General features: G+C 45.8%; 1 protein-coding gene across 1 annotated transcript; it reads left to right on the top strand.

Moving 5' to 3' along the window:
* Positions 1-861: 861 nt before the first annotated feature.
* Positions 862-23,898, top strand: LOC125449575 (serine protease FAM111A-like). Its single transcript, XM_059642745.1, has 3 exons — positions 862-952; positions 9,233-9,354; positions 16,180-23,898. Exons 2-3 carry the CDS (start codon positions 9,280-9,282, stop codon positions 17,929-17,931), a joined length of 1,827 nt encoding a protein of 608 aa, XP_059498728.1. The 5' UTR covers positions 862-952; positions 9,233-9,279; the 3' UTR covers positions 17,932-23,898.
* Positions 23,899-25,295: the final 1,397 nt, after the last annotated feature.

Raw genomic sequence — 25,295 nt, 5'->3', positions numbered from 1 at the left:
AAATTCACAGGGTTCCTGGGATGCAAAGGCTACCCTATGTAGAAAGACTGAGTACAATAGGTCCCTATTTTTGGTAGTTTAAAAGAATGAAAGGTGACCTAATTGAAATGTATAACATTGTCACAGGGTAGAGAGGTTACTCCCCTCCAGCCCTCCACAACCACCTACCATCTATACCAAAGGTAACATTCTCAAGATATCAGACTGAGACGAGGAAACAATATTAATATGGGCAGTTAAGAACGTTTGGACCTCTCTAGCACAGAGTTGTGGCTGTCCACTGAGTGAATAAATAGAAGATAATAGGTGACGGACTTTGAACACGAAAGCGTTCAGGACATGTTGGGAGCAGACAGGAAAATTAAGTCGAAGGGTTTTACGATGTGTAATTGTAGGGGAAATATGCATGGTGGTATTCGGAAATGAATATGTACACAAATGATGGGACATGTACTTGAAGAGGCAAAGTATGATCAATTGGACGTGTATGAAAAATTTACAGGGCTATGGAGCTGACATAGCGGAGTGTGACTAATCGGATACAGCATGCAAAGAGTTGGCAGAGGGACAATAAGCTAAAAGGGTTTTCTTCTGCGCTGTATGTTTCTGGGATTCTAAATTAAAGCATCCCACTTCATTTTTAAAGGGGAAGCAGTGGGAAGGATTAAGCCGTCTGTGAAATAATATGCTGAATCTTATACTGATATGTACGCCTGCGTTTCCCATCTGGCTGGGGATCAGGGAAGTGAGTTCCTGGAACAGTATGTGATGGGATGCAGTTCCGACTCTGTTCAGTGGCCGGAAAGGCTTTGCAGGTCAGAGTGCACCAATTCTATCAGCGACCAATCACTGTGAACTAAACTTAAAAAAAGGAAGAATTCAAATATTTCCGCCTTTCAGCAAAACCTTTCGGAGTCTAGCAGCGGAAGCTTCCTCCAGTCCATTTCTTTTTGTAAGTCACTAAAATATTGCGTTTGTCTTTCAATTTTGGAGTCTGGCTCTCAGAGAGGTAGAAGGAATTAATATCAGAGATAATGGGAACTGCAGATGCTGGAGAATCCAAGATAATAAAATGTGAGGCTGGATGAACACAGCAGGCCAAGCAGCATCTCAGGAGCACAAAAGCTGACGTTTCGGGCCTAGACCCTTCATCAGAGAGGGGGATGGGGGGAGGGAACTGGAATAAATAGGGAGAGAGGGGGAGGCGGGCCGAAGATGGAGAGAAAATAAGATAGGTGGAGAGGAGAGTATAGGTGGGGAGGTAGGGAGGGGATAGGTCAGTCCAGGGAAGACGGACAGGTCAAGGAGGCGGGATGAGGTTAGTAGGTAGATGGGGGTGCGGCTTGGGGTGGGAGGAAGGGATGGGTGAGAGGAAGAACAGGTTAGGGAGGCAGAGACAGGTTGGACTGGTTTTGGGATGCAGTGGGTTGGGGGGAAGAGCTGGGCTGGTTGTGTGGTGCAGTGGGGGGAGGGGACGAACTGGGCTGGTTTAGGGATGCAGTAGGGGAAGGGGAGATTTTGAAACTGGTGAAGTCCCTAGACTGACCTATCCCCTCCCTACCTCCCCACCTACACTCTCTCCACCTATCTTCTTTACTCGCCATCTTCGGTCCGCCTCCTCCTCTCTCCCTATTTATTCCAGTTCCCTCTCCCCATCCCCCACTCTGATGAAGGGTCTAGGCCCGAAACGTCAGCTTTTGTGCTCCTGAGATGCTGCTTGGCCTGCTGTGTCCATCCAGCCTCACATTTTATTATCTTAGAAGGAATTAATGTTGCCTTGGCTTTTGGTTAATGATAAAATGCAGGGATAGGGTTGACATGGGTGACAGACCTTTGGGAGTAAAAGTTAAACAAGGCCAAGATGACAGACAATGAGAGGGAAGAGTTTAACAAAAACAAATGCACTCAGCAGTTGGCTCAGGCCCAGTCTATCCTGTGGAGCTCACAACCGCCCAGATGAGTCATAGCAAACAGCTCTTCTCCTCCCCCATTTCTGATGAAGGGTTTAGGCCTGAAGCTTTCCTGCTCCGAAGATGCTGCTTGGCCTGCTGTGTTCATCCAGCTCCACACCTTGTGATCTGGGAATCACTGTCTCTGGGCTTTGAAATGTATTTTCTGATCTGGCTGTTACAATCAATGAGACTGATGTCAAAAGGAATAAATTGAGGATATTTTGCACTGTCCAGTTGTAAAATCAATTGAGGCATCACTAGCAAGATCAGCATTTACTGCTCAATATTATGACTCTGAGATGGAACTGAGGGTCTTCTGAGGCCATTTCAAAGGGTAACCAAGAGTTTGCCATTTTGCTGCATTCTAGAGATACATTTAGGGACACACTAGGTAAAAGGTGACCTGAAACTATTAGTGAACAGCCTACATCAGGTCCTCAACAGTTGACTATTCACAGATACATCTGTCCATTACAGTGTCAGTGGAAATGACACCTTTCTTCTTCACAAAGATTTCCTGCCTTTGCAAACAGTCTCCACTCTGTTTGGGTCATTCCTCTACAATAGAGCAAAGAATGGTGATAGAGATCGGAAACAAAAATGGAAATTGCTTGTGAAACTCAGTAGGTGTGACAGCATATATGGAGAGAAAACAGAGTTAACGTTTCCAAGTCCAGTGACTCCATCAGAATGGAAAGCAGTGAAAGAAAAGTGGTATTTATGCTGAAGATGTGGTTGGGTGAGGGGAATGGTGGGGAAGAAGTGAACATACAGGCAGAAATGGAGCTCAGAGCGAGAGAGACGAAAGAGATAATAAATGAAGGGTTTATTGATAGTGGGCCAGGACCGAAGTGAAGCTGACAAAGTGATAATAAGAGCCGTGAGTAGTAGAGAATGTGTTGACTGCACTGAAAGTGACTCATATAAATGATAGGACCAGTGTGTGACGTGTGAGTTAAAAAAACAGTTACTGGATCAGCTGCAAAGTTATCCAACTTCACATTCGGTTCTGGACAGTGCAGGCTTCCCCAGAAGAAAATGAAATGCTACATCTCCAGATGCTGCCAGATCTGCTTGGTTGCACCAACAATTTCTGTTTTTCGTTCATTCCTGTTGTGGGTGCGTGCAAAATTAGGGGTGACTGTTCAGGTTGCCCTTCAAGCAGAGGGGTAGGAAGAAATTTCTTCTCTCAGACAATTGTGGCACCTTAACGTCCTCTCAGAAGAGGATGGATGCAGTATCATTGAATGTTTTTAAGGCTGAGATAAATAGATTATTTTCAGACAGGGAAAATCAAAGATCATCTGGGAGCAAGGGAGTAATAGGATGGGAATGTGGAATTCAAAACACAAACAGGTCAGCTACAATCTTAGAGAACATTGAAGAAGGCTTGAGCGCCTGAATAGCCTATTTCTGCTTTTAATTTCTATCTTCGTGTGTAAAGAAACATGTGCAAAATGCGTGGACCATGTTAGTATTCCAGTAATAAAGATCTGTGCTCCTGAATTATCCCTAGTTAACTGTTCCAATATAGTTACAACAGTGGAATCTGTATGAAGCTCCTACTGCTTAAGACTAGCTCTGCCACAGATCTGCTATCATGGTATGTCATGCTCATCTGTCTTGTACCATATCCTCTCATGTTGTAGAAGTACCCTTCATCTTCATGAAATTATTTCTGGCCATCATTTCTTCCAATGTTTGCATCACATCTGTCATCGTTCAATATCCATGTTTGCAAGTGACACAAGGCTGGGTGTGAGGGTGAGCTGTGAGGAGGATGCACAGATGTTTCAGTGTGATTTGGACAACTTGAGTGAGTAGGCAAGTGGATGCAGAGGAGGTATAATGTGGATCAATGTGAGATTATCCACTTTGGAAGCAAAAACAGAAGGCCAGATAATAATTCGATTGGCCCAAGATTGGAAAAAAAGGGAAGATGCAATGTGACCTGGGCTTCTTTGTACACCAGTCACTGAAAATAAGTGTGCAGTGCAGCAGAGGTTAAAGAAGGTAAATGGTATGCTGACTTTCATACCGATTGGATTCAAGTACAGCAGCAGAGATGTCTGCAATTGTACTGGTCCTTGGTGAAACCACACCAGGAGTGTTGTGTGCAGTTTTAGTCTCCTTGAGGAAGGATATCCTAGAAGGAGTGCAACAAAAGGTTAGCAGACTGATTTGTGGGCTGGCAGGACTAATGTACGAAAAGAAACTGAATCAGTTACAACTGAACTTACTGGGGTTTATTAAAGTGTTGGGGTGTGGCAGGGGGTGGAAATCTCAGAAACTTATGAAATTCTAATGGGGCGAGACAAGGTAAACACAGGAAGTTGCTTACGGGGAGTCCATGACCAGGGAATCATAGTTTAACAATACGATGTAAGACTGAGATGAGGAGAAATGTCTTCATCCCGAGTGTGGTGAACCAGTGGAATTCTCTGTCATAAAGCAATTGAATCCAAAGCATGGGTTTTTAAAAAGGAGATGAAGAACGACAGCTGCCTGAGATCTGAAACAGAAACAAATATTGCTGGAGAAACTCAAAGTCTGGCAGCATCTGTGGAGAAAAAGCACAGATAATGTTCCAAGTTCAGTGACTGTTCATCAGGAATGCTGGTAGGTAGGGAAAAGTGGTGATTATGCTGAAGTCAAGGTGGGGAGGCAGGTGCTGCGGAGCACCAGAGCGCACATGTATGTGTGCTTGCAAGAGAGAGAAGAGCGAGTGTTGAAAGATAGAAACAGAAGATGAGCGAGCGAGAGATTTGAAAAGAGCAGTAAACAATGAGATTATGGAGAGCAGGCCGGGAGAGAAGAAAAGCACAATTAGTTATAGCAAGAGCTGTGAGTGAGAAAGTAACTTAGTTGTGCTGAATGTAACACATATAATGTGATAATGGGAACTGCAGATGCTGGAGAATCCAAGATAATAAAATGTGAGGCTGGATGAACACAGCAGGCCAAGCAGCATCTCAGGAGCACAAAAGCTGACGTTTCGGGCCTAGACCCTTCATCAGAGACGGGGATGGGGTGAGGGTTCTGGAATAAATAGGGAGAGAGGGGGAGGCGGACCGAAGATGGACAGAAAAAAAGATAGGTGGAGAGGAGAGTATAGGTGGGGAGGGGATAGGTCAGTCCAGGGAAGACAGACAGGTCAAGGAGGTGGGATGAGGTTAGTAGGTAGGAGATGCAGATGTGGCTTGGGGTGGGAGGAAGGGATGGGTGAGAGGAAGAACAGGTTAGGGAGGCAGAGACAGGTTGGACTGGTTTTGGGATGCAGTGGGTGGAGGGGAAGAGCTGGCCTGGTTGTGTGGTGCAGTGGGGGGAGGGGACGAACTGGGCTGGTTTAGGGATGCGGTGGGGGAAGGGGAGATTTTGAAGCTAGTGAAGTCCACATTGATACCATTGGGCTGCAGGGTTCCCAAGCGGAATATGAGTTGCTGTTCCTGCAACCTTCGGGTGGCATCATTGTGGCACTGCAGGAGGCCCATGATGGACATGTCATCTAAAGAATGGGAGGGGGAGTGGAAATGGTTTGCAACTGAGAGGTGCAGTTGTTTATTGCGAACCGAGCGGAGGTGTTCTGCAAAGCGGTCCCCAAGCCTCCGCTTGGTTTCCCCAATGTAGAGGAAGCCACATCGGGTACAGTGGATGCAGTATACCACATTGGCAGATGTGCAGGTGAACCTCTGCTTAATGTGGAAAGTCATCTTGGGGCCTGGGATAGGGGTGAGGGAGGAGGTGTGGGGGCAAGTGTAGCATTTCTTGCGGTTGCAGGGGAAGGTGCCGGGTGTGGTGGGGTTGGAGGGCAGTGTGGAGCGAACAAGGGAGTCATGGAGAGAGTGGTCTCTCCGGAAAGCAGACAGGGGTGGGGATGGAAAAATGTCTTGGGTGGTGGGGTCGGATTGTAGATGGCGGAAGTGTCGGAGGATGATGCGTTGTATCCGGAGGTTGATGGGGTGGTGTGTGAGAACGAGGGGGATCCTCTTTGGGCGGTTGTGGCGGGGGCGGGGTGTGAGGGATGTGTTGCGGGAAATGCGGGAGACGCGGTCACGGGCATTCTCAACCACTGTGGGGGGGGGGAGGTTGCGGTCCTTGAAGAACGTGGACATCTGGGATGTGCGGGAGTGGAATGTCTTATCGTGGGAGCAGATGCGGCAGAGGTGGAGGAATTGGGAATAGGGGATGGAATTTTTGCAGGAGGGTGGGTGGGAGGAGGTGTATTCTAGGTAGCTGTGGGAGTCGGTGGGCTTGAAATGGACATCAGTTACAAGCTGGTTGCCTGAGATGGAGACAGAGAGGTCCAGGAAGGTGAGGGATGGGCTGGAGATGGCCCAGGTGAACCGAAGGTTGGGGTGGAAGGTGTTGGTGAAGTGGATGAACTGTTCGAGCTCCTCTGGGGAGCAAGAGGTGGCACCGATACAGTCATTAGTGTAACGGAGGAAAAGGTGGGGTCTGGGGCCTGTGTAGGTGCGGAAGAGGGACTGTTCCACGTAAGCTACAAAGAGGCAGGCATAGCTGGGGCCCATGCGGGTGCCAATGGCCACCCCCTTAGTCTGTAGGAAGTGGGAGGAATCGAAAGAGAAGTTGTTGAGGGTGAGGACGAGTTCAGCTAGGTGGATGAGGGTGTCGGTGGAGGGGGACTGGTCGGGCCTGCGGGACAGGAAGAAGCGGAGGACCTTGAGGCCATCTGCATGTGGAATACAGGTGTATAGGGACTGGACGTCCATGGTGAAAATGAGGTGTTGGGGGCCAGGGAATTGGGAGTCCTGGAGGAGGTGGAGGGCGTGGGTGGTGTCACGGACGTAGGTAGAGAGTTCCTGGACCAAAGGGGAGAAAATGGAGTCCAGATAGGTGGAGACAAGTTCGGTGGGGCAGGAGCAGGCTGAGACGATGGGTCGACCATTGGCAGGCAGGTTTGTGGATTTTGGGAAGGAGATAGAAACGGGCCGTGCGGGGTTGGGGAACAATGAGGTTGGAGGCTGTGGGTGGGAGGTCCCCTGAGGTGATGAGGTCATGAATGGTGTTGGAGATGATGGTTTGGTGCTCGGGTGTGGGGTCATGATCGAGGGCGCGGTAGGAGGTGGTGTCGGAGAGTTGGCGTTTGGCCTCGGCGATGTAGAGGTCAGTGTGCCATACTACCACTGCGCCACCCTTGTCTGCGGGTTTGATGGTGAGGTTGGGGTTGGAGCGGAGGGCTGCCCGTTCTGCAGGGGAGAGGTTGGAGTGGGTGAGAGGGGTGGAGAGGTTGAGGCGGTTAATGTCTTGATGGCAGTTAGAGATGAAGAGGTCGAGGGAAGGTAGGAGGCCTGAGGGTGGTGTCCAGGAGGATGACTTGTGTTGGAAGCGGGTGAAGGGGTCAGTGGAGGGAGGGTTAGGTTCCCGGTTGAAGAAGTAGGCGTGGAGGCGAAGGCGGCGGAAAAACTGTTCTATGTCCAATCGTGACTGGTATTCGCTGATGTGTGGTTGTAGGGGGACAAAGGTGAGCCCCTTACTAAGGACTGACCGTTCGTCCTCAGTTAGTGGAAGGTCTGGGGGAATGGTGAAGATGCGGCAGACCTATCCCCTCCCTACCTCCCCACCTATACTCTCCTCTCCACCTATCTTCTTTTCTGTCCATCTTCGGTCCGCCTCCCCCCCCTCTCCCTATTTATTCCAGAACCCTCACCCCATCCCCCTCTCTGATGAAGGGTCTAGGCCCGAAACGTCAGCTTTTGTGCTCCTGAGATGCTGCTGGGCCTGCTGTGTTCATGCAGCCTCACATATAATGTGATAATGGGCCGAGGAGTACGTGGGAATGCATGATACTGTGAAAAGCAACCCACGTCCATAACAGGGCTTGGGTGTGGGGCAGATTAAAAAAAAACAAGGAGGAATTCAGGCTCTAAAGTTAACAAACTTGATGTGGAACCCGAGAGCACAAGCTCAAAGAGCAATAGCTCATTTTCCACTTGATGACCCTGCAGCCCCTCGCACTGGAATCATGCAGTACAGAAGAGGCCCTTCAGCCCATCAAGTCTGAACTGCCAAAAGATACTACGATCAGCACTAGACACTGCAAGTACTCACCCAAGCACTTTTTAAAAGGTTGAGAGATTTCCTGCCTCAGTTATCTTCTCAGGCACTCTGGGTGAATTTTTTTTTCTCAAATCCCAACTAAATCTCCTGTCTTTCACTCACTCTCTTGCTGCCTGCTTCACTATGCTTGATTCGGTGTCCTCCTTGTCTGACTCTCAAGTTCTCTGCTTAATTTGCTGAATGGCTGTCTCACAGTTCATTGAGCTTAGTATTAAGGAGCCTGGTCAAAACTGGAAATAGAATCACTCATCTCCTTCCATCACATAGAAACTTTGCCTCTGGTAGCCCTGAGGAGAATGTGTTTAGGCCTCCCACCTCCGTAGGCAGACCTGGCAGTGATGGAACACGCCAGCTGGAAATGCAGCCTGACTGACTCCACTTTCCAAACATTGAGATCGCTGCCAGTTGTGAGTTGAAAATCTGAGCCTGTCTCTGGGCCACGACTCCAGGGCTCTGTGTTCCTCCTTCAGTCACCATAATTCAAATATGACCAAGCCATACACAGGATAAAGGGCTGATTGAATCAAAGTGGTTAAAATGATTAAAAGGAGTTTATGGGGTTAATTTAAGAGAAACTTCTTCTATTGATGGTGGGTAGAGAACAGAGCAATGGGGCAGAAGCTGAAAACTTGAGACAGACTGTTCAGGGATGAAAACTGGAAGTATATCTTCTCAGGAAGGGAAACCCACCACCTGAAAGCTATTGATCTGGAGGTGCCGGTGTTGGACTGGGGTGGACAAGGTCAGAAATCAGACACTACCAGGTTATAGTCCAACAGGTTATTGAAAGCTACTGAAGGAGGAAATCCAGTTAAAATTTCAAAACCTGAGACTGATAGACCCCATGCACAACAAGGACCTAAGGGTTATAAGATGAAAAATATGGATCAGGCAAGGGCTGAATAGCCCCTTCCTCTTTCAATAACAGTCTCGAGATGGAGCTGAATGGGCCTCTTCCTGTTCCTCGGTGACAAGCTGATGGGTTGAATGGCCTCCAGCTGTGCCTGTGCCACAGGCTCGATAAAAATCTGAATCACCACCTCCTGTTCCTGTGTAACAAATTTAAGGGGCAGAATGGCCTCCTCCTCCTATTCCTCTGTTCTTTCCTATAATGCCTGCACTATTTACAAGTTCTTCTCCCACAGCCAAACTACAGTGGAATGTCCATGCATTATTCATCCTCATAAATCACTGTTTTTCAGGATGTTACAGTCTGTCATTCTCCAGTAACAACCGCTGAAACTGAGCCATGCCTCATACACAACGCAGGAAATCCAAAACACCTTTACCATTGGGAAAGGAGAGCATACGTCCCTTTCTAAAGGTTGGTGAGCTACTGCCTGCTGAGAGAATAATGTTATGGCAATAATTATCTAAAATGATCCGTGATTGGATTCAGCATATTTCTGGATATATATTCAAGGAAGATTGAAAAGGAAAGAAACTGGAGGGTTGGCCAGATGAATCAAGGGGATTACTATGGGGACGGAGAGACCGGATGCCCAGTAGAGATCAAGGACAGAATCTATCTGAAGAAACAATAGAGGTATCATGAGAGTGCTGGGTGTCTAAAAACTCTCCTCTTCAAATGAAGTGGAAGTAACGTCTTTGAATATTTTGGAGGCAGAAACAGGTAAATTATTGATTAGCAAGGGAGTTATTGGGGCGAGGTGGGAAAATGTAGTAATCAGATCAGCCATCAGTTTAGGCAGGCTCAGGGCACTGAATGGACAACTACTGCTCTGAATGTTTGCATTCAGTGGACCACCAATGAAAGAGACAGAGATCAAAAAAATCTGTAGGAAAATTACAAATGCTATAGCTGAGTTAAAATTACAGTCTTCAACTATTCAAATTAATAGCACCGCTCAAAGAGGGACAGAATATTTCAGACCGATATTTAAGACCATAAGACAGAGAAGCAGAATTAGGCCATTTAGCCATTCGACTCTGCTTCACCATTTGATCAAGACTTATGTTTCTCAGCCCCATGTTCCTGCCTTCTCCCCATGACCCTTGAATTTCCTAAACAATTAAGAACCTATCTCTGAGTTGAAGACACTCAATGACTGGGTCTCCACAGTCCTCTGTGGCAATGAGTTCCACAGATTCACCACCGTCTGCATGAAGAAATTCCTCATCTCAGTTCTAAAGGGCTACTAGGAGCAACATCTTCTCCATGTCCGCTTTATCTGTAGCACACTTTAAGAGTTCTGGATAAGTTTCCTTCTTTTGGATTAACAAGGACAAACTGCTGTGGACTGAGATGAATGAATTGTCAAGAAGGGATTTTTAAAAAAATGTCTTCACTTTGTGGGATGTGAACATTGCTGGATTGCCAATATTCATTGCCCATCCCTAGTTGGTGGTGAGCTGCCTTCTTGAACCACTGCAGTCAACATGCTGTGGGTTGACCCACAATGCCATTAGGGAGGGAATCCCACAATTCTGACTCAGCAACAGTGAAGGAATGGCGATATATTTCCAAGTCACGACAGTGAATGGCTTGGAGGGGAATTTGAAGTTGGTGGTTTTCCCCATATATCTGCTGCCCTTGTTCTTCTCGATGGATGTGATTGTGGGTTTGGTGGGTGCTGTCTGAGGGTCTTTGGTGAATTCCTGCAGTGCAGCATCTAGTTAGCACATACTGCTGCGACTGAGCATCAGTGGTGGAGGGAGTGGGATGTTTGTGGATGTGGTGCCAGTCAAGTGGGGACTGCTTTGTCCTGGATAGTGTCGAATTACTTGAGTATTGTTGGAGCTGTCCCCACCAGGCAAGTGGGGAGTATTCCAGCACACTCCTGACTTATGCCTTGTAGATGGTGGGACAGGTTTGCAGTATTCATAAGTTCTGACCTGCTCTTGTAGCGGTGATAATGGGAACTGCGGATGCTGGAGAATCCAAGATAATAAAATGTGAGGCTGGATGAACACAGCAGGCCCAGCAGCATCTCAGGAGCACAAAAGCTGACGTTTCGGGCATAGACCCTTCATCAGAGAGGGTCTCTGCCCGAAACATCAACTTTTGTGCTCCTGAGATGCTGCTGGGCCTGCTGTGTTCATCCCGCCTCACGTTTTATGCTCTTGTAGCCACTGTGTTTAGGTGGTGAGTCCAGCTAAGTTTTTGCTCAATGATAACCGCCAGGATTTTGATAGTGGGGGTTTCAATGGTGGCAATACTAGTGAATGTCAGGGGGCGGTGGTTAAATTGTCTCTCATTCGTAATGGTCACAGTATGCTATTTGTGTGGCATGATTGGTACTTGCCACTTGTCAGCTCAAGCCTGGATATTGTCCAGATGTGAACATGGACTGCTTCAGTATCTGAGGAGAGGTGAATGGTGCTGAACATTGCACAATCAATCATCGGCAAACATCCCCAACTCTGATCTTATGGTGGGATGGTCATTGAAAAAAGCAGCTCAAGATGGTCGGGCTGTGAACCATGAGGAACTGCTGCAGAGATGTCCTTCAGCTGAGATGACCAATCTCCAGCACCCAGGACCATCTTCCAATGTGTCACGTAGGACTCCAACCACCAGAGAGTTTGCCCCCGATAACACACTAATTCCACTTGAGCCAGGACTCCGGGATGTCACATTCAGTCGAATGCAGCCTTGATGTCAAGGATTGTCACTCTCATCTCAACTCTGGAATTCAGCTCTTTTGTCCATGTTTGCACCAATGCTGTAACGAGATCAGGAGCTGAGTGGCCCTGGGTGTCACTGAGCAGGTTATTTCTGAGCAGGTGCTGCTTGATAGTACTGGTGTTGATACCGTCCATCACTTTACTGATGATTGAGAAGAGACTGATGGGGCGGCAACTGGCCAGTTTGGATTGGTCCTGCTTTTTGTGTACAGGACATACCTGGACAATTTTTGGGTCGGTATCAGTCCTGTAACTGTACTGGAAGAGCTTGACTAGGGGAGTAGCAAGTTTTGGAACAGAAGCCTTCAGTACTATTGCTGGAATGTTGTCAGGGCCATAGCCTTTGCAGTATCTAATGTCTAACCGTTTCTTGATATCACATGGAGTGAATTGACTTGGCTGAAGACTGGTATCTGCAACACTGAGGATCACTGGAGGAGGCCAAGATGAAACATCCACTTGGCACTTCTGACTGAAGGTTGCTGTGAATCCTTCAGCCTTAACTTTTACACTGATATGCTGGGCTCTTCCATCATTGAAGACAGGGATATTTGTGGCGTGTCCTCCTCCAACCAGTTGTTTAATCGTCCACTCGTTCACAACAGGATGTGGCAGGACTGCAGAGCTTAGATCTGATCCGTTAGTTGTAGGATTGCTTAGCGCTGTCTGTCACTTGTTGCTTACGCTGTTTGGTATCCACCAGTAGTTCCATTTGGTGGCTTCAACAGGTTGATACTTCATCTTCAGGTACGCTTGCTGCTGCTCCTGGCACACCCTCCTGAACTCTTCATTTTACCAGGATTGATCCTCTGGCCTGATAGTAATGGTTGAGTGGGGGATATGCCAGGCCAAGAGGTTACAGATTGTGCTGGAGTACAATTCCGCTGCTGTCAATGGCCCACAGTGCCTCATGGATGCCCAGTCTGATTAAAGTCTGTCCCATTTAGCATGGTGATAGTGCCACATAACACGATGGACATTGTTCTGAATGTGAAGACATGTCTTTGTCTCCACAAGGACTGTGCAACGGCCATTCTTACCAATACTGTCATGGGCAGATGGCAGATTGCTAAGGATGAGGTCTTGTTGGTTCCCAGACCACCTGCTGCAGACCCAGTCAAGCAGCTATGCCCATTTGGGTCCGACCAACTTGATGTGTAGTACTGCTGCGGAGCCACTCATGGTGCTGGACACTGAAATCCCCCACCCAGAGTAAATTTTGTACCCTTGCCATCCTCAGAGCTTCCTCAAAGTGTGGTTCAACACAAGCGAGTATTGATTTCTCAACTGAGGGAGGACAGTATGTGACAATGAGCAGGAGGTTTCCTTGCCTGTGTTTAACCTGAAGCCACAAGACTTCATGGGGTCCGGCGTCAAATGTTGAGCACTCCTAGAGCAACTCCCTCCCAAATGTATACCACTGTGCCGCTACCTCTGCTGGGTCTGTCCTGCTGATGGGACGGGACATATCCAGGGATGGTGATGGTGGTGTCTGTAAGGTATGATTCTGTTGAGTATGACTATATCAAGTTGTTACTTGACTAGTCTGCAGGTAATTCTCCCAATTTTGGTTCTAGCCCCTAAATGTTATCGAGGTGGACTTTGCAGGGTCAACAGGGCTGTTTCTGTCGTTATCTTTTCTGGTGCCTAGCTTGATCCATCCGGTTTAATTTCTTTGGGACTTTGTAGCACTTGGTTTAACTAAATGGCTTGCTAGGCCAATTCAGAGGGCAATTGAGAGTCAACCACATTGCTGTGGGTCTGGATTCACATGTGGGCCAGACCAGATGGGTTTTTCCGACAATGGATAATGATTTCACAGCGATTCTTAATTCCAGGTTTTTATTTAAATTCTGCCATGGCGAGATTCGAACCCAGGTCCCCAGAACATTAGCTAAGTTTCTAGATTAATACTCTGGCAAGAATATCACTTAGATATTACCTACATCACAGAATGTTTAGAGATCAATGATTATCATGGAATAGTGGTAATGTTACTGGAAAAAGAATCTAGTGACCCAAATGTGACACTGGGGTGTTTTTGGGAGATGGGTTTGAGTGCCACCATGAGAACTCATGCAATTTGAATTGAATGAAATTATGAAATTAGGATTAGGAAGTCTAATGGTAACCATTGTCACCTGCTATGAAACCTGATGCCCTGCACTCAAACCCATCAACCCCAAATTGCCATTCTAACCTACAACCTATAACAATTCCTTTTTGGCATTAAGCCAACTTAGTGCCAACTCATTCTAATTTATGGCCCTTTAGCAACTGTGCCAATGCATCATACCCATCAAGGGTAGAATTGTAGAATTTGAATTCAACAACGAACGAATACCATGAAACCATTGTTGATTGTTGGAAATTGCCAAGCTTACCTGGTCTGATCTACAGGTGACTCTAAATCAACAGTAATGTGACTGACTCTTACCTGTCCAATTACGGTTGCCTGGTCAGCGAAGCCCACATTCCATGAATGAATTAAGACGACACACTGAAATTCACAGTCACATATCAGAAAGACCAACACCTCTTGCAGCTGTCAGATTTTGAGATGGAAAGAACTTCATATTGTTTTTGTAAGATTTCATTGACAATGACATTGTGCTAACACACTAATGGGAATCCTCAGGCTGATATTAACAGACAGGGTGAAATAAAAATCACACATGTTCATTTAAAGATTAAAAAAACCTTGTGTTTCAAATATCTAGACAGGTCCCTTTGAAAGCTTCAATAAGTTTACATGCCTTCCACACACAAGCATATCTGTATTCTTCACCCCCAAAACCCACATCTTCTGTTCCAAACGTGCAGTCTGCCACTCTTAAAGGGTACCATGCCTCCGAAGGGCAGCTGGATTTCTTCTTGATAGGTGCCCCAAGACCATCCAAAGTGGCAACTTACCTTTTCACAGGCTGAGTTTATATATAATGTCCCAAATCCGGTTTAGAACATAGAACATAGAACAATACAGCACAGAACAGACCTTTCGGCCCTCGATGTTGTGCCGACCTGTGAACTAATCTAAGCCCCTTGCCCTACACTATCCCATCATTATCCATGTGCTTATCCAAGGACTGTTTAAATGCCACTAATGTGGCTGAGTTAACTACACTGGCAGGCAGGGTGTTCCACGCCCTTACCACTCTCTGAGTAAAGAACCTGTCTCTGACATCTGTCTTAAATCTATCACCCCTCAATTTGTAGCTATGTCCCCTTGTACAAGGTGAAGTCATCATCCTCAGAAAAAGGCTCTCACTTAGGTATTTATGTCAAGAAAAACACATTGGAGTGGAAGCAGCTGATATTTCAATGGGCATTGCCTCCATAAACCATGCGTGCGCAGATTGATGAGTTGACTCCATCCCGCACCTTGAGGATGGGGAAGTTGTGTTTGGGTAGAGGAAGGCCTGAGGATTACCATATCAGAAATACTGTTTGCCACAGCAAAAATCTGGGCCTTGATTTTACAAATAGTATCTCTCTCATTGATCAGAAGTCAGCTACAGTATACAAGGAATATCAAAATTAGAGCCCTCTAAATCCTCTGTTTCACGTGCAGTCATGAGATGTAAATTCAGACTGCTGTCGAGTTTTGAGAAGATTTGTAGCTCAGGTTGAGGTTCTGGATGTGAGTTTGCTCGCTGAGCTGGAAGGTTCGTTTTCAGACGTTTCGTCACCATTCTAGGTAACGTCATCAGTGAGCCTCTGACGAAGCGAAATAGAAAGCGGGACATAACACCAGCGCTTTGTCGGAGGCTCACTGATGATGTTACCTAGAATGGTGACGAAACGTCTGAAAACGAACCTTCCAGCTCAGCGAGGAAACTCACATTCAGACTGCTGTATTCCTAGTTCAGTAGCATAGCCACTACATTGCAAATCCCAAATATAAAATTGATGATGACCTGGTCAAGGTGTTTAAGGTACTTTAAGGAGTTCATAGGGAGAAACTATCAATGCTATTTGCTTACACAGGGAGACTCTAGAAAAAAATGGGGGAGACTCTTGAAATTAGAGCCAGGCAATTCGGAACTGATGTCATTCCACAAAGAGCAGAGGAAATCTGAAACTCTCACCCTAAAACAAAACTGCTCAGGTTGGGGTTCAGTTGAGAATGTCAAAAAAGAGGCTGAAGAAGTTTATTGGCCAATGGTTTTAAAATATATCAAAGGACGTCAAGTGCCTGGAGGTAAAATCAATAGGAGCTATAATTCAAATCAAATGGAAAGGCAGGTTGTCTGGCCTCTGCCTGTTCCTGTGCAACAGGCTAGAGGTAGGGCTGAATGGCCTCCACCTGTTCCCTGTGCAACAGGCTGCAGATGGGGCTGAATTGCCTCCTCCTGCCCCCTGTGTAACAGGCTGGCGAAGTGGCTGAATGGCCTCCTCCCGTTCCCCGGGTAACAGGCTGGAGAAGGGGCTGAATGGCCTCATCGTATTCGTATGGAACATTTCTGTTTTCATTAGATTTTATGATTGCTCTCCACTCCAGGGGAATGATGAAAATCCACCAACAACTCCAGTTTTGGACAAAAGGCCTCACGCTGAGAGGAGGAGACCTCTCATTGAATGGAATCATTCAACCACCACAGGTGAAGCGCCGGCAGCAGCCCTGGGCAAGGTTACGGTGAACAGTGATGAGGGCAGAGTCAAAGAATTCACATTCAACTTCCAGAGTAATAGCACCGAGCATGTGGCAACAGGGAAACCCAATGAAAGTGTTTATTCCGTTCTCATGTCTACTGCGGTTTTCAATAAAGAAAAAGAGAAAAGTGAGGGCAAAACATTCCATTTAATCGGGAAGAGGGAATTAATGGGTGCCATCAATGTAGGAATGCCTTGTAAATGTCTGCCAGAGAAGACCCATTTCGAAGTGATATTTTACCGGCTTAAAGGTGAGGTATGCTATCGGGATGAGGACTCTTCAGGCAAGCAGTGTGTTGTATTCTGTGTCAAGAGCACTGGAAAGACAGGAGGCCCACTTCGTACAGGTTCGAAACGTATCATCAAGTGTGGGTCTCTGCGAAAAGACGGACATGACATGTGCATTTATGCTTTTCAAGGTGAGACCATTCGAGAGGCTCTGTGCAAGGACGGAAGGTTCTTATCCATCATTGAACAGAATGTATGGAGCCTTGTCGAAGGGCACAGATGTTTGCAGTTCACACTCACTGTCAATGACCTCCATGATAAATGTTTTGAAGTTCAAGTGAGCAATGAAAACTATAAGGCAAGAAACAAGAATGATGATAATAATGAAAATGCTGGCCCCAGGGAGAGACAGGAGCAGAACAGTGTGCCAGGAGAAGGGAATACACTGCATTGTAAGCTGGGAAAGCAGGTTGATGAATATTTGGGAAAGCAAAAAGGCAAGAAGCATGTCCTTAAAAAATGGAATCTGCTCAAGAAAGAATTTGGGAAGATCACAGCTGATGGAGTTCCCATTACAGTCCATGAAATGCTAGTGCGATTGAGTGAATCTGTTGGATTTGTTAAATGGGATAACAACGGGAATCAAGGCTGTGCCACTTGCTTTTACCTTGGTAATAGTTACATTCTGACATGTTGCCACGTGGTGAAGATGATGGTAGGAGATGGTGTGCCTGACAATGATTGGAAGACCATTATAGAGGAGGCCATGACAATAAACTTCTGCTACAAAGAGAAGCAGCAGCCTGTCAGTGGCTGGTATAACATTGAACCGTGGTTTGAAGTGTATAACTTAGAACTTGACTACGCAGTGCTGAGATTGAAGATCCCCAACAGTCAGCCATCTGTTCTACCTTCAGGTTTGTGGCAAACCAAAAACCGCCCTCCTGGGAATGGAATGGTCTACATTATAGGTCATCCCGATGGTGGTCACAAATCCTCTGACACTTGTTTCATTATCCCTTTTCAAAAGCGAAATATTCAAAGCTACATGCAGGTTTTCACGAAATACACTTTCACAGAAATCCAAAGTTCAGACAGGATCACCTACAACAGCTGCTTTTTTAATGGTGCCTCCGGATCCCCTGTGTTCAATTCCTCTGGTGAGCTGGTGGCAATGCACGCTGCAGGATATGAATATGAAATTGGCACTGAGAGAAACAGCGTGATCGAATATGCTCCAACCATTAAAGCCATCACAGATCACATGAAGATTCATCATCCAAGATTCGACGTTATTTCCCAAGTTCCTACCCAGGGTGACCAGAACATCCTGTTCAATGACCAAGGAGAGGTTCCAATGGATATAGAGTAAAAGAATGCAGAAAATGTGTTTAAAAAGCAATTATTCACATATTTGTTGCATCTGTTCCTCTCTTGCGTCAATTCCAGCAGTAACTCTCCGCCACATTGCACCCCTTTTGTAAACTCATTATTATTCCAACATGTAGCCATTTCCCTGTACTCATTAACCAATACTTACATCTGATCTTCTAAAAACTTAATTTTAAATTCATTAACTGCGCTTTTGAATTCCTATGTGAGCTGAGAAAGCAGGTTGATGGCCTCTTCTCTCCCATTTCTAGACACACACGCAACATTTTGGAAACTTACGCTGCTCAAATTCCAGCAACTGCACAGCTGCCAGTGCTGTTCATTGCTCTGCAATTCCGTGACATGCCTCAAGTTCTCGAACCTCTCTATTCTTTTCTTCCTTTCCACATATCTGCATAGAAAATAGGAACACCAGTTGGCCATACAGCCCTGCAAGCCTGCTCTGTCATTCATTGTAACCATGGTCAATTATGCAATTCAGTATCCTGTCCCCTACATTATCCCCATACTCTTGATTCCTTCGGCCCCAAAACGTCTATCTAGTTCCTTCTTGAACAGAGTCAGTGTTTTGGCCTCAACCACATTCTGTACAGAGAATTCCAGAAGCTCACCACTCTCTAAATGAACAAACTTCTCATGTCAGTCCTGAATGGCCTACACTGTATCCTTAACGGTGACCCATGGTTCTGCACTTCCTTGTTGCTGGGGACATCGTTCCTGAGATTGTCCTGTTAGAGTTTTATAGGTTTCTGAGCGATCTCCCCTCATTGTTCTAAACTCCAATGAATACAGTCTTAACCTAACCAGTCTCCCTGCATTTGTATGTCCTGTCATCCCAGGAATAAGTCTGATAAACATCCTCTACTTTCCAAACAATGTCCCTATCGGTTTCCTATTTTAAATCTGCCCTTCCAACTTTAATCTGCTGTTTCACCCATAGTTCTCTGACCAAGCTTTTGCTCATCCACACTTAAAACATGAAGCTATTTAGCCCATTGAGACTGTGCCAACTCTCTGCAGAGTGATCCAGATGTCCTATTCCCCTTCTTCCATCCACGTAGATCTGTGAGTTTATTTTCCTCAAGTGCCTTTCTCTTTAAAAAATAATCACTGATCACTTCCAACTCCACTGTCCTCAAAAAGTGCAGATACCAGGTCAGTTAAAAAGTAAAGTTAAAGTTAAGGTTATCACAGTCCCAAAGGACCATAGGGCTATTCTCTCAATTACAGAGAGTTGACTGGTGGTGGTTTCACTACGTCAGTACTACTCACACGATCTCCACTCATTTTTAAAAAGATGGTTTCTTCACCTCCTTCAGACATCTCGATCCAATAAACTTATGGTGTCCCCTAATGAACAGCTTTTCTTCTTCAATCTCATCCAAACCTATCAGAATCTTTACACCTCTATTGTGTAATCCCTCTAGGTGACTTTAGTGACTAGGAATACTGAAGTGAATTACTTACTGCCTGGCTCCCCAGTGCCTGCCCACTGCTCAAAGCACAACTCAGGTGTGTTTCTTTATTCTTTAGTCATTCATAGGAATGAGGACATTGCTGGCCGGGCAGCATTTATTGCCTTTCCCCAATTGCCCAGAGGGCAGTTCAGAGTCAGCCACATTGCTGTGGGTCTGGAGTCACATGTAGGCCCAGACCAGGTAAGGATGGCAGTTTCTTTCCCTAAAGAACATTAGTGAGCCAGGTGGGTTCTACCATCAATCGATAAAGATTCATGGTCATCATTAGATTCTTAATTCCAGCTACTTATTGAATTTAAATTCCACTGTCTGCTGTGGCTGGATTCAAACCCGGGTCCCCAGAATGTTATCTGGGTCTCTGGATTAACAGTCCAGCAATAATACCACTGGGCCATTGCCTCCCCCTAATGTGTGGTGGTATACTCTCCACTTGCCTGGACTACTGTAACTCAACAGCACGAAAGAACCAGCTGGGGAAAACAGCCTGCTTGATTGACATCATATCCACAAATGTTCACTCCCTCCACCACCGACACTTAGTAGTAGTGTGTAGCATCTACAAGTTGCACTGCAGAACTTCAGCAAGGCTCCTTAGCACCTTCCAAATCCAAGGCCACTTCCATCTAAAAGGACAAGGTACATGGGAACACCACTCCTGCAAGATCCCCTCCAGATCATACACCACGCTAACTTGGAAATACATTGCCATTCCTTCACTATCACTGTGTCAAAATCCTGAAACTTCAACTGCTAACAGCACTAAGGCTGCACCTTCACCAGTTTAACTGCAGCAGTTTACGACAACAGCTAGCTCATCATCTTTAAGGACAATCAGAGACTGATAACAAATTCTGGCCTTCCCAGTGATGCCTATGCTCCTGGAAAAATGCTTCACGAAGTAATGGTTCACTCTCCCTTGCCATTTTCAAAGGAAGTTCTAGAAATGATACCTTATATTGTACATGTATAAAGCAGTGGTTCCAGAACTGACCCTTGAGAAAGAAGACTTTCTATCTTCTTGTAGTCTGCAAAACAAATGTTGACCACGACCCACTGTCTTCTGTTTTTATCCGAGCTGACATTGAACCACCTAATCCATGAGCCACGATCTTAACGAGCCTGCTTGTGAAAAGCTTTCATAAAATCCATAGAGATAGCATCCTCCAATAACCTTCACTAACCTCTTACTTCAAAAAAAATCAGATTAGTTCTGCTTTTTCCAAATCCACGCCTGTTATTCAAACTTCTCCAATCCCCATTTCTGAAAGACATTACCTGGTGCTGACGTTAAACTGGCTGGCCTATAATGAACTATGAATAGGCATTCTTGACTAACTGTAGCACAGTTTGCAATTTTCAACCCTCTAGAATTGCCCTGGATCTTCACTCACACTTCCCTTACCAACTTGGGATGCGAGCTGTCCAGTCTAGGTGACTTATTGAAGAGTCAACGCCAGCCTTTCCAGTGCAACCTTCCGCAATTTTCACTACTCCCAATAACTCCTCCATCTCCACTTTGACCAATATTCTGTCAGAATTCTCTCCCGTGAACAACATTGTGAGAAGGACTCATTAACCACTGCACCTCTAATCATGTATCACTCTTTTTGTACTCATACCTTTAATTTTAAGTGGTTTACTGTCAATTATTTTATCTGATAAATACCCCTGTAAAGCACTTTGAGACACTTATGGTTACAAAAGAACTATGTAAATGCATGTTATTGCTACTTGATCCCACTCACCTGCACATTTCCCATAGCCTTACAAATCTGTTTCCACTCTGGTGAAAGAAAGAAATCACTTTAAATCGGTACCCTTGCAATTTTTGATCCTTAAACCATAGAATCTCTAAGGTGGAGCAGCAGGTCTTTCAGCCCACTGAGTCCAAACTGATGCTCCAAAAAGCATCCCACCCATTCCCACACCCGTATAACTCACAATCCATGTCGCTAACCCACCTAGCCGGCACATCCCTAGACACTATGGGCAATTTAGCATGGCCACTCCACCTAACCTACACATCTTTGGACTGTGGGAGGAAACCTATGCAGGCACAGGGAGAATGTCAGTGCAGAGTTTGCACAGTCACCTGAGGCAGGAATCAAACCCAGGTCCCTGGTGCTGTGAGGCAGCAGTGCTAACCGCTGAATCCCTGTGCCACCCTTCTGTCAATGGAAATGACTTCTTCTTACCCATTCAGTTCCTTCATGACCTTCAACATTTGTACAAAACCAACTTCCACTTTGTCTGCTCAAAGAACAATATGCCAGTCTCTTCAGTTGCACTGACATCATACTCTCAAGATTTAATTGGTGTTGTGAAATCATGATGAAGGAATCTAAATTTTTAGAACACAGAACAGTACAGCACAGTACAGGCCCTTCAGCCCATGACGTTTTGCCAACCTATTATCCTACTAAGATCAAACTACCTGTATACCCTACGTTTTACTATCATCGATGTGCCTATCCAAGAGTTGCTTAAGTCTCCACAGTATTTGACTCCACTACCACTGCCAGCAACGCATTCCACACACCCACCACTCTCTGTGTAATGAACCTACCTCTGACATCTCTCCTAAACCTTCCTCCAATCACCTTAAAATTATGACCCCTCGTAATAGCCATTTCCATCCTGGGAAAGTGTCTTTGACTATCCACTCCATCTGTGCCTCTCATCATCTTGTACATCTCTATCAAGTCACCTCTTGTCTTTCTTCACTCCAATGAAAAAAGCCCTAGCTCCCTCAACATTTCCTCATAAGACCTGCCCTCTAGTCCAGGCTGCATCCCGGTCAATCTCCTTTGCACCCTTTCCAATGCTTCCACATCTTTTCCAGAACTGAACACAATATTCCAAGTGTAGTCTAACCAGAGTTTCATGGAGCTGCAGCATACCCTCACGGCTCTTAAACTCAATTCCCTACCAATGAAAGCCAACACACCATACGTCTTCTTTACAACCCTATCAACTTGTGTAGCAACTTTGAGGGATCAATGGACATGGACCCCAAGATCCCCCTGTTCCTCCACACTGCCGAGAATCCTGCCATTAAACCCTGTATTCAAATTTGACCTTCCAAAATGAATCACTTCACACTTTTCTGGGTTGAATTCCATCTGCCACTTCTTTGCCCAGCTCTGCATCCTGCCAATGTCCTGTTGCAACTTACAACAGCACTTCATGCTGTCCACAACTCCACCAACCTTCGTGTCATCGGCAAACTGTCTAACCCACCCTCCCACTTCCTCATCAAAATAATTTATAAAGATCACAAACAGCAGAGGTCCCAGAGCAGAACCCTGCGGAACACCACTGGTCACCGAGCTCTAGGCTGAGCTCTACTGCCATCTTCTGTCTTCTATTGAACAGCTAGTTTAGTATCCAGACAGCCCAATTTCTCTGAATCCCATGCCTCCTTACGTTCTGAATGAGCCTAACATGTGGAATCTTATCAAATGCCTTGCTAAAATCCATATACACCATACCCATTGCCTTCAATGTGTTTTGTCACATCCTCAAAGAATTCAATAAGGCTTGCAAGGCATGACCTGTCCCACACAAAACCATGCTGATTAATTCTTATCAAACTGTGCTTTTTCAAATAATCATAAATCTACCTCTCAGAACCCTCTCCAATAATTTGCCCACTGCAGAAGAAAGACTGACCAGTCTGTAATTCCCAGGATTATCCCGATTCCCTTTCTTGAACAAGGGAATGATATTTGCCACCTTCCAATCATCTGATTCTATTCCAGTGGATAGTGAGGACGGAAAGATCATTGCCAAAGAGGCAGCAACTCTTCTGTTGCTTCCCAAAGTAACCTTGGGTATATCCCATCTGGCCCAGGGGACTTATCTATCCTCATAGATTTCAATATTTCTAGCACATCTTCCTTCCTAATATCAACCTGTTCGAGCACATCTACCTGTTACATGCTGTCCTCACAAATGTTGAGCTCCCTCTCACTGGTGAATACTGAAGCAAAGTATTTTTTATTAAGGACCTCCCCTATCTCCTCTGACTCTACACACAAGTTCCCTGCACTATCCCACATCAGCCCTACCCTCACACTGGCCATCCTCTTGTTCCTCACATAAGCATTGAACACCTTGGGATTTTCCTTGATCCTGTCCACCAAGATTTTCTCATAACCCCTTCTAGCTCTCCTAAGTCCATTTTTCAGTTCCTGCCTGGCTACCTTGTAGGCCTCTTGAGCTCTGTCCAATCCTTGCTTCCCCAACCTTAAGTAAGTTTCCTTCTTCCCCTTGACCAGGTGTTCCACATGTTTTATCATCCAAGGTTCCTTCACCTTACCATCCTTCCCTTGCCCTTATCCAGTACATGTAGCAACTGTTCCCTCAACAACCTCCACATTTCTGTTCAGCAATTCCCTGAGAACATCTGTTCCCAATTTATGCTCTGCGTTCTTGCTAATGCTGGATGTGAGTTTGCTCGCTGAGCTGCAAGGTTCGTTTTCAGACGTTTCGTCACCATACTAGGTAACATCATCAGTGAACCTCCGGCGAAGCGCTGATGTTATGTCCCGCTTTCTATTTATCTGGTTAGGTTTCCTTGGGTTGGTGATGTCATTTCCTGCGTTGGTGATGTCATTTCCTGTTCTTTTTCTCAGGAGATGGTAGATTGGCTCCAAATCAATGTGTTTGTTGATGGAGTTCCAGTTGGAATGCCATGCTTCTAGGAATTCTCGTGCGTTTCTCTGTTTGGCTTGTCCTAGGATGGATGCGTTGTCCCAATCAAAGTGGTGTCCTTCCTCATCTGTATGTAAGGATACGAGTGATAGTGGGTCATGTCGTTTTGTGGCTAGTTGATGTTCATGTATCCTGGTGGCTAGCTTTCTGCCAGTTTGTCCAATGTAGTGTTTGTCACAGTTCTTGCAAGGTATTTTGTAGGTGACGTTCTTTTATTTGTTGTCTGTATAGGGTCTTTTAAGTTCATTAGCTGCTGTTTTAGTGTGTTGGTAGGTTTGTGGGCTACCCTGATGCCAAGAGGTCCGAGTAGTCTGGCAGTCATTTCGGAAATGTCTTTGATGTAGGGGAGAGTGGTTATGGTTTTTGAGCCCGTTTTGTCTGTTTGTTTGGGTTTGTTGCTGAGGAATCGGCGGACTGTGTTCATAGGGTACCCATTCTTTTTGAATACGCTGTATAGGTGATTTTCCTCTGCTCTGCGTAGTTCCTCTGTGCTGCAGTGCGTGGTGGCTCGTTGGAATAATGTTCTAATGCAGCTTCGTTTGTGGGTGTTGGGATGGTTGCTCCTGTAGTTCAGTATTTGGTCCGTATGTGTTGTTTTGCTGTAGATGCTGGTTTGAAATTCCCTATTGACTGTTCGCTCTACTGTGACATCTAGGAATGGCAGTTTGCTGTTGTTTTCCTCCTCGTTTGTGAATGTTATGCCAGTAAAGGGTATTCTTGATGGTCTTGAAGGTTTCCTGTAATTTGTTTTGTTTAGTGATGACAAAGGTGTCATCCACATAGCGGACCCAAAGTTTGGGTTGGATGATTGGCAGAGCTGTTTGTTCGAGTCTCTGCATTACTGCCTCTGCTAAGAACCCTGAATTCGGAGATCCCATGGGTGTACCGTTGGTTTGTCTGTAGGTTTTGTTATTGAAAGCGAAGTGGGTGGTGAGGCATAGGTCCACTAGCTTGATGATGTTGTCCTTGCTGATGAGGTTGGTGGTGTCTGGTGGATGTGTCTTCGGTTCTTCTAACAGTGTAGTCAGTGTTTCTTTGGCCAGGTTGATGTTGATGGATGTGAACAGGGCTGTTACGTCAAAGGAGACCATTATTTCATCCTCTTCTATCTTGGTGTCTTTGATGGTGTTCAGGAATTCTTGGGTGGAGC

The sequence above is a fragment of the Stegostoma tigrinum genome, chromosome 46 (genome assembly GCF_030684315.1).
Source record: "Stegostoma tigrinum isolate sSteTig4 chromosome 46, sSteTig4.hap1, whole genome shotgun sequence".
NCBI classification, from domain to species: Eukaryota; Metazoa; Chordata; class Chondrichthyes; order Orectolobiformes; family Stegostomatidae; genus Stegostoma; species Stegostoma tigrinum.
Note: the sequence above shows the minus strand (reverse complement) of the source record. Positions and strands in the feature narration are given on the sequence as shown.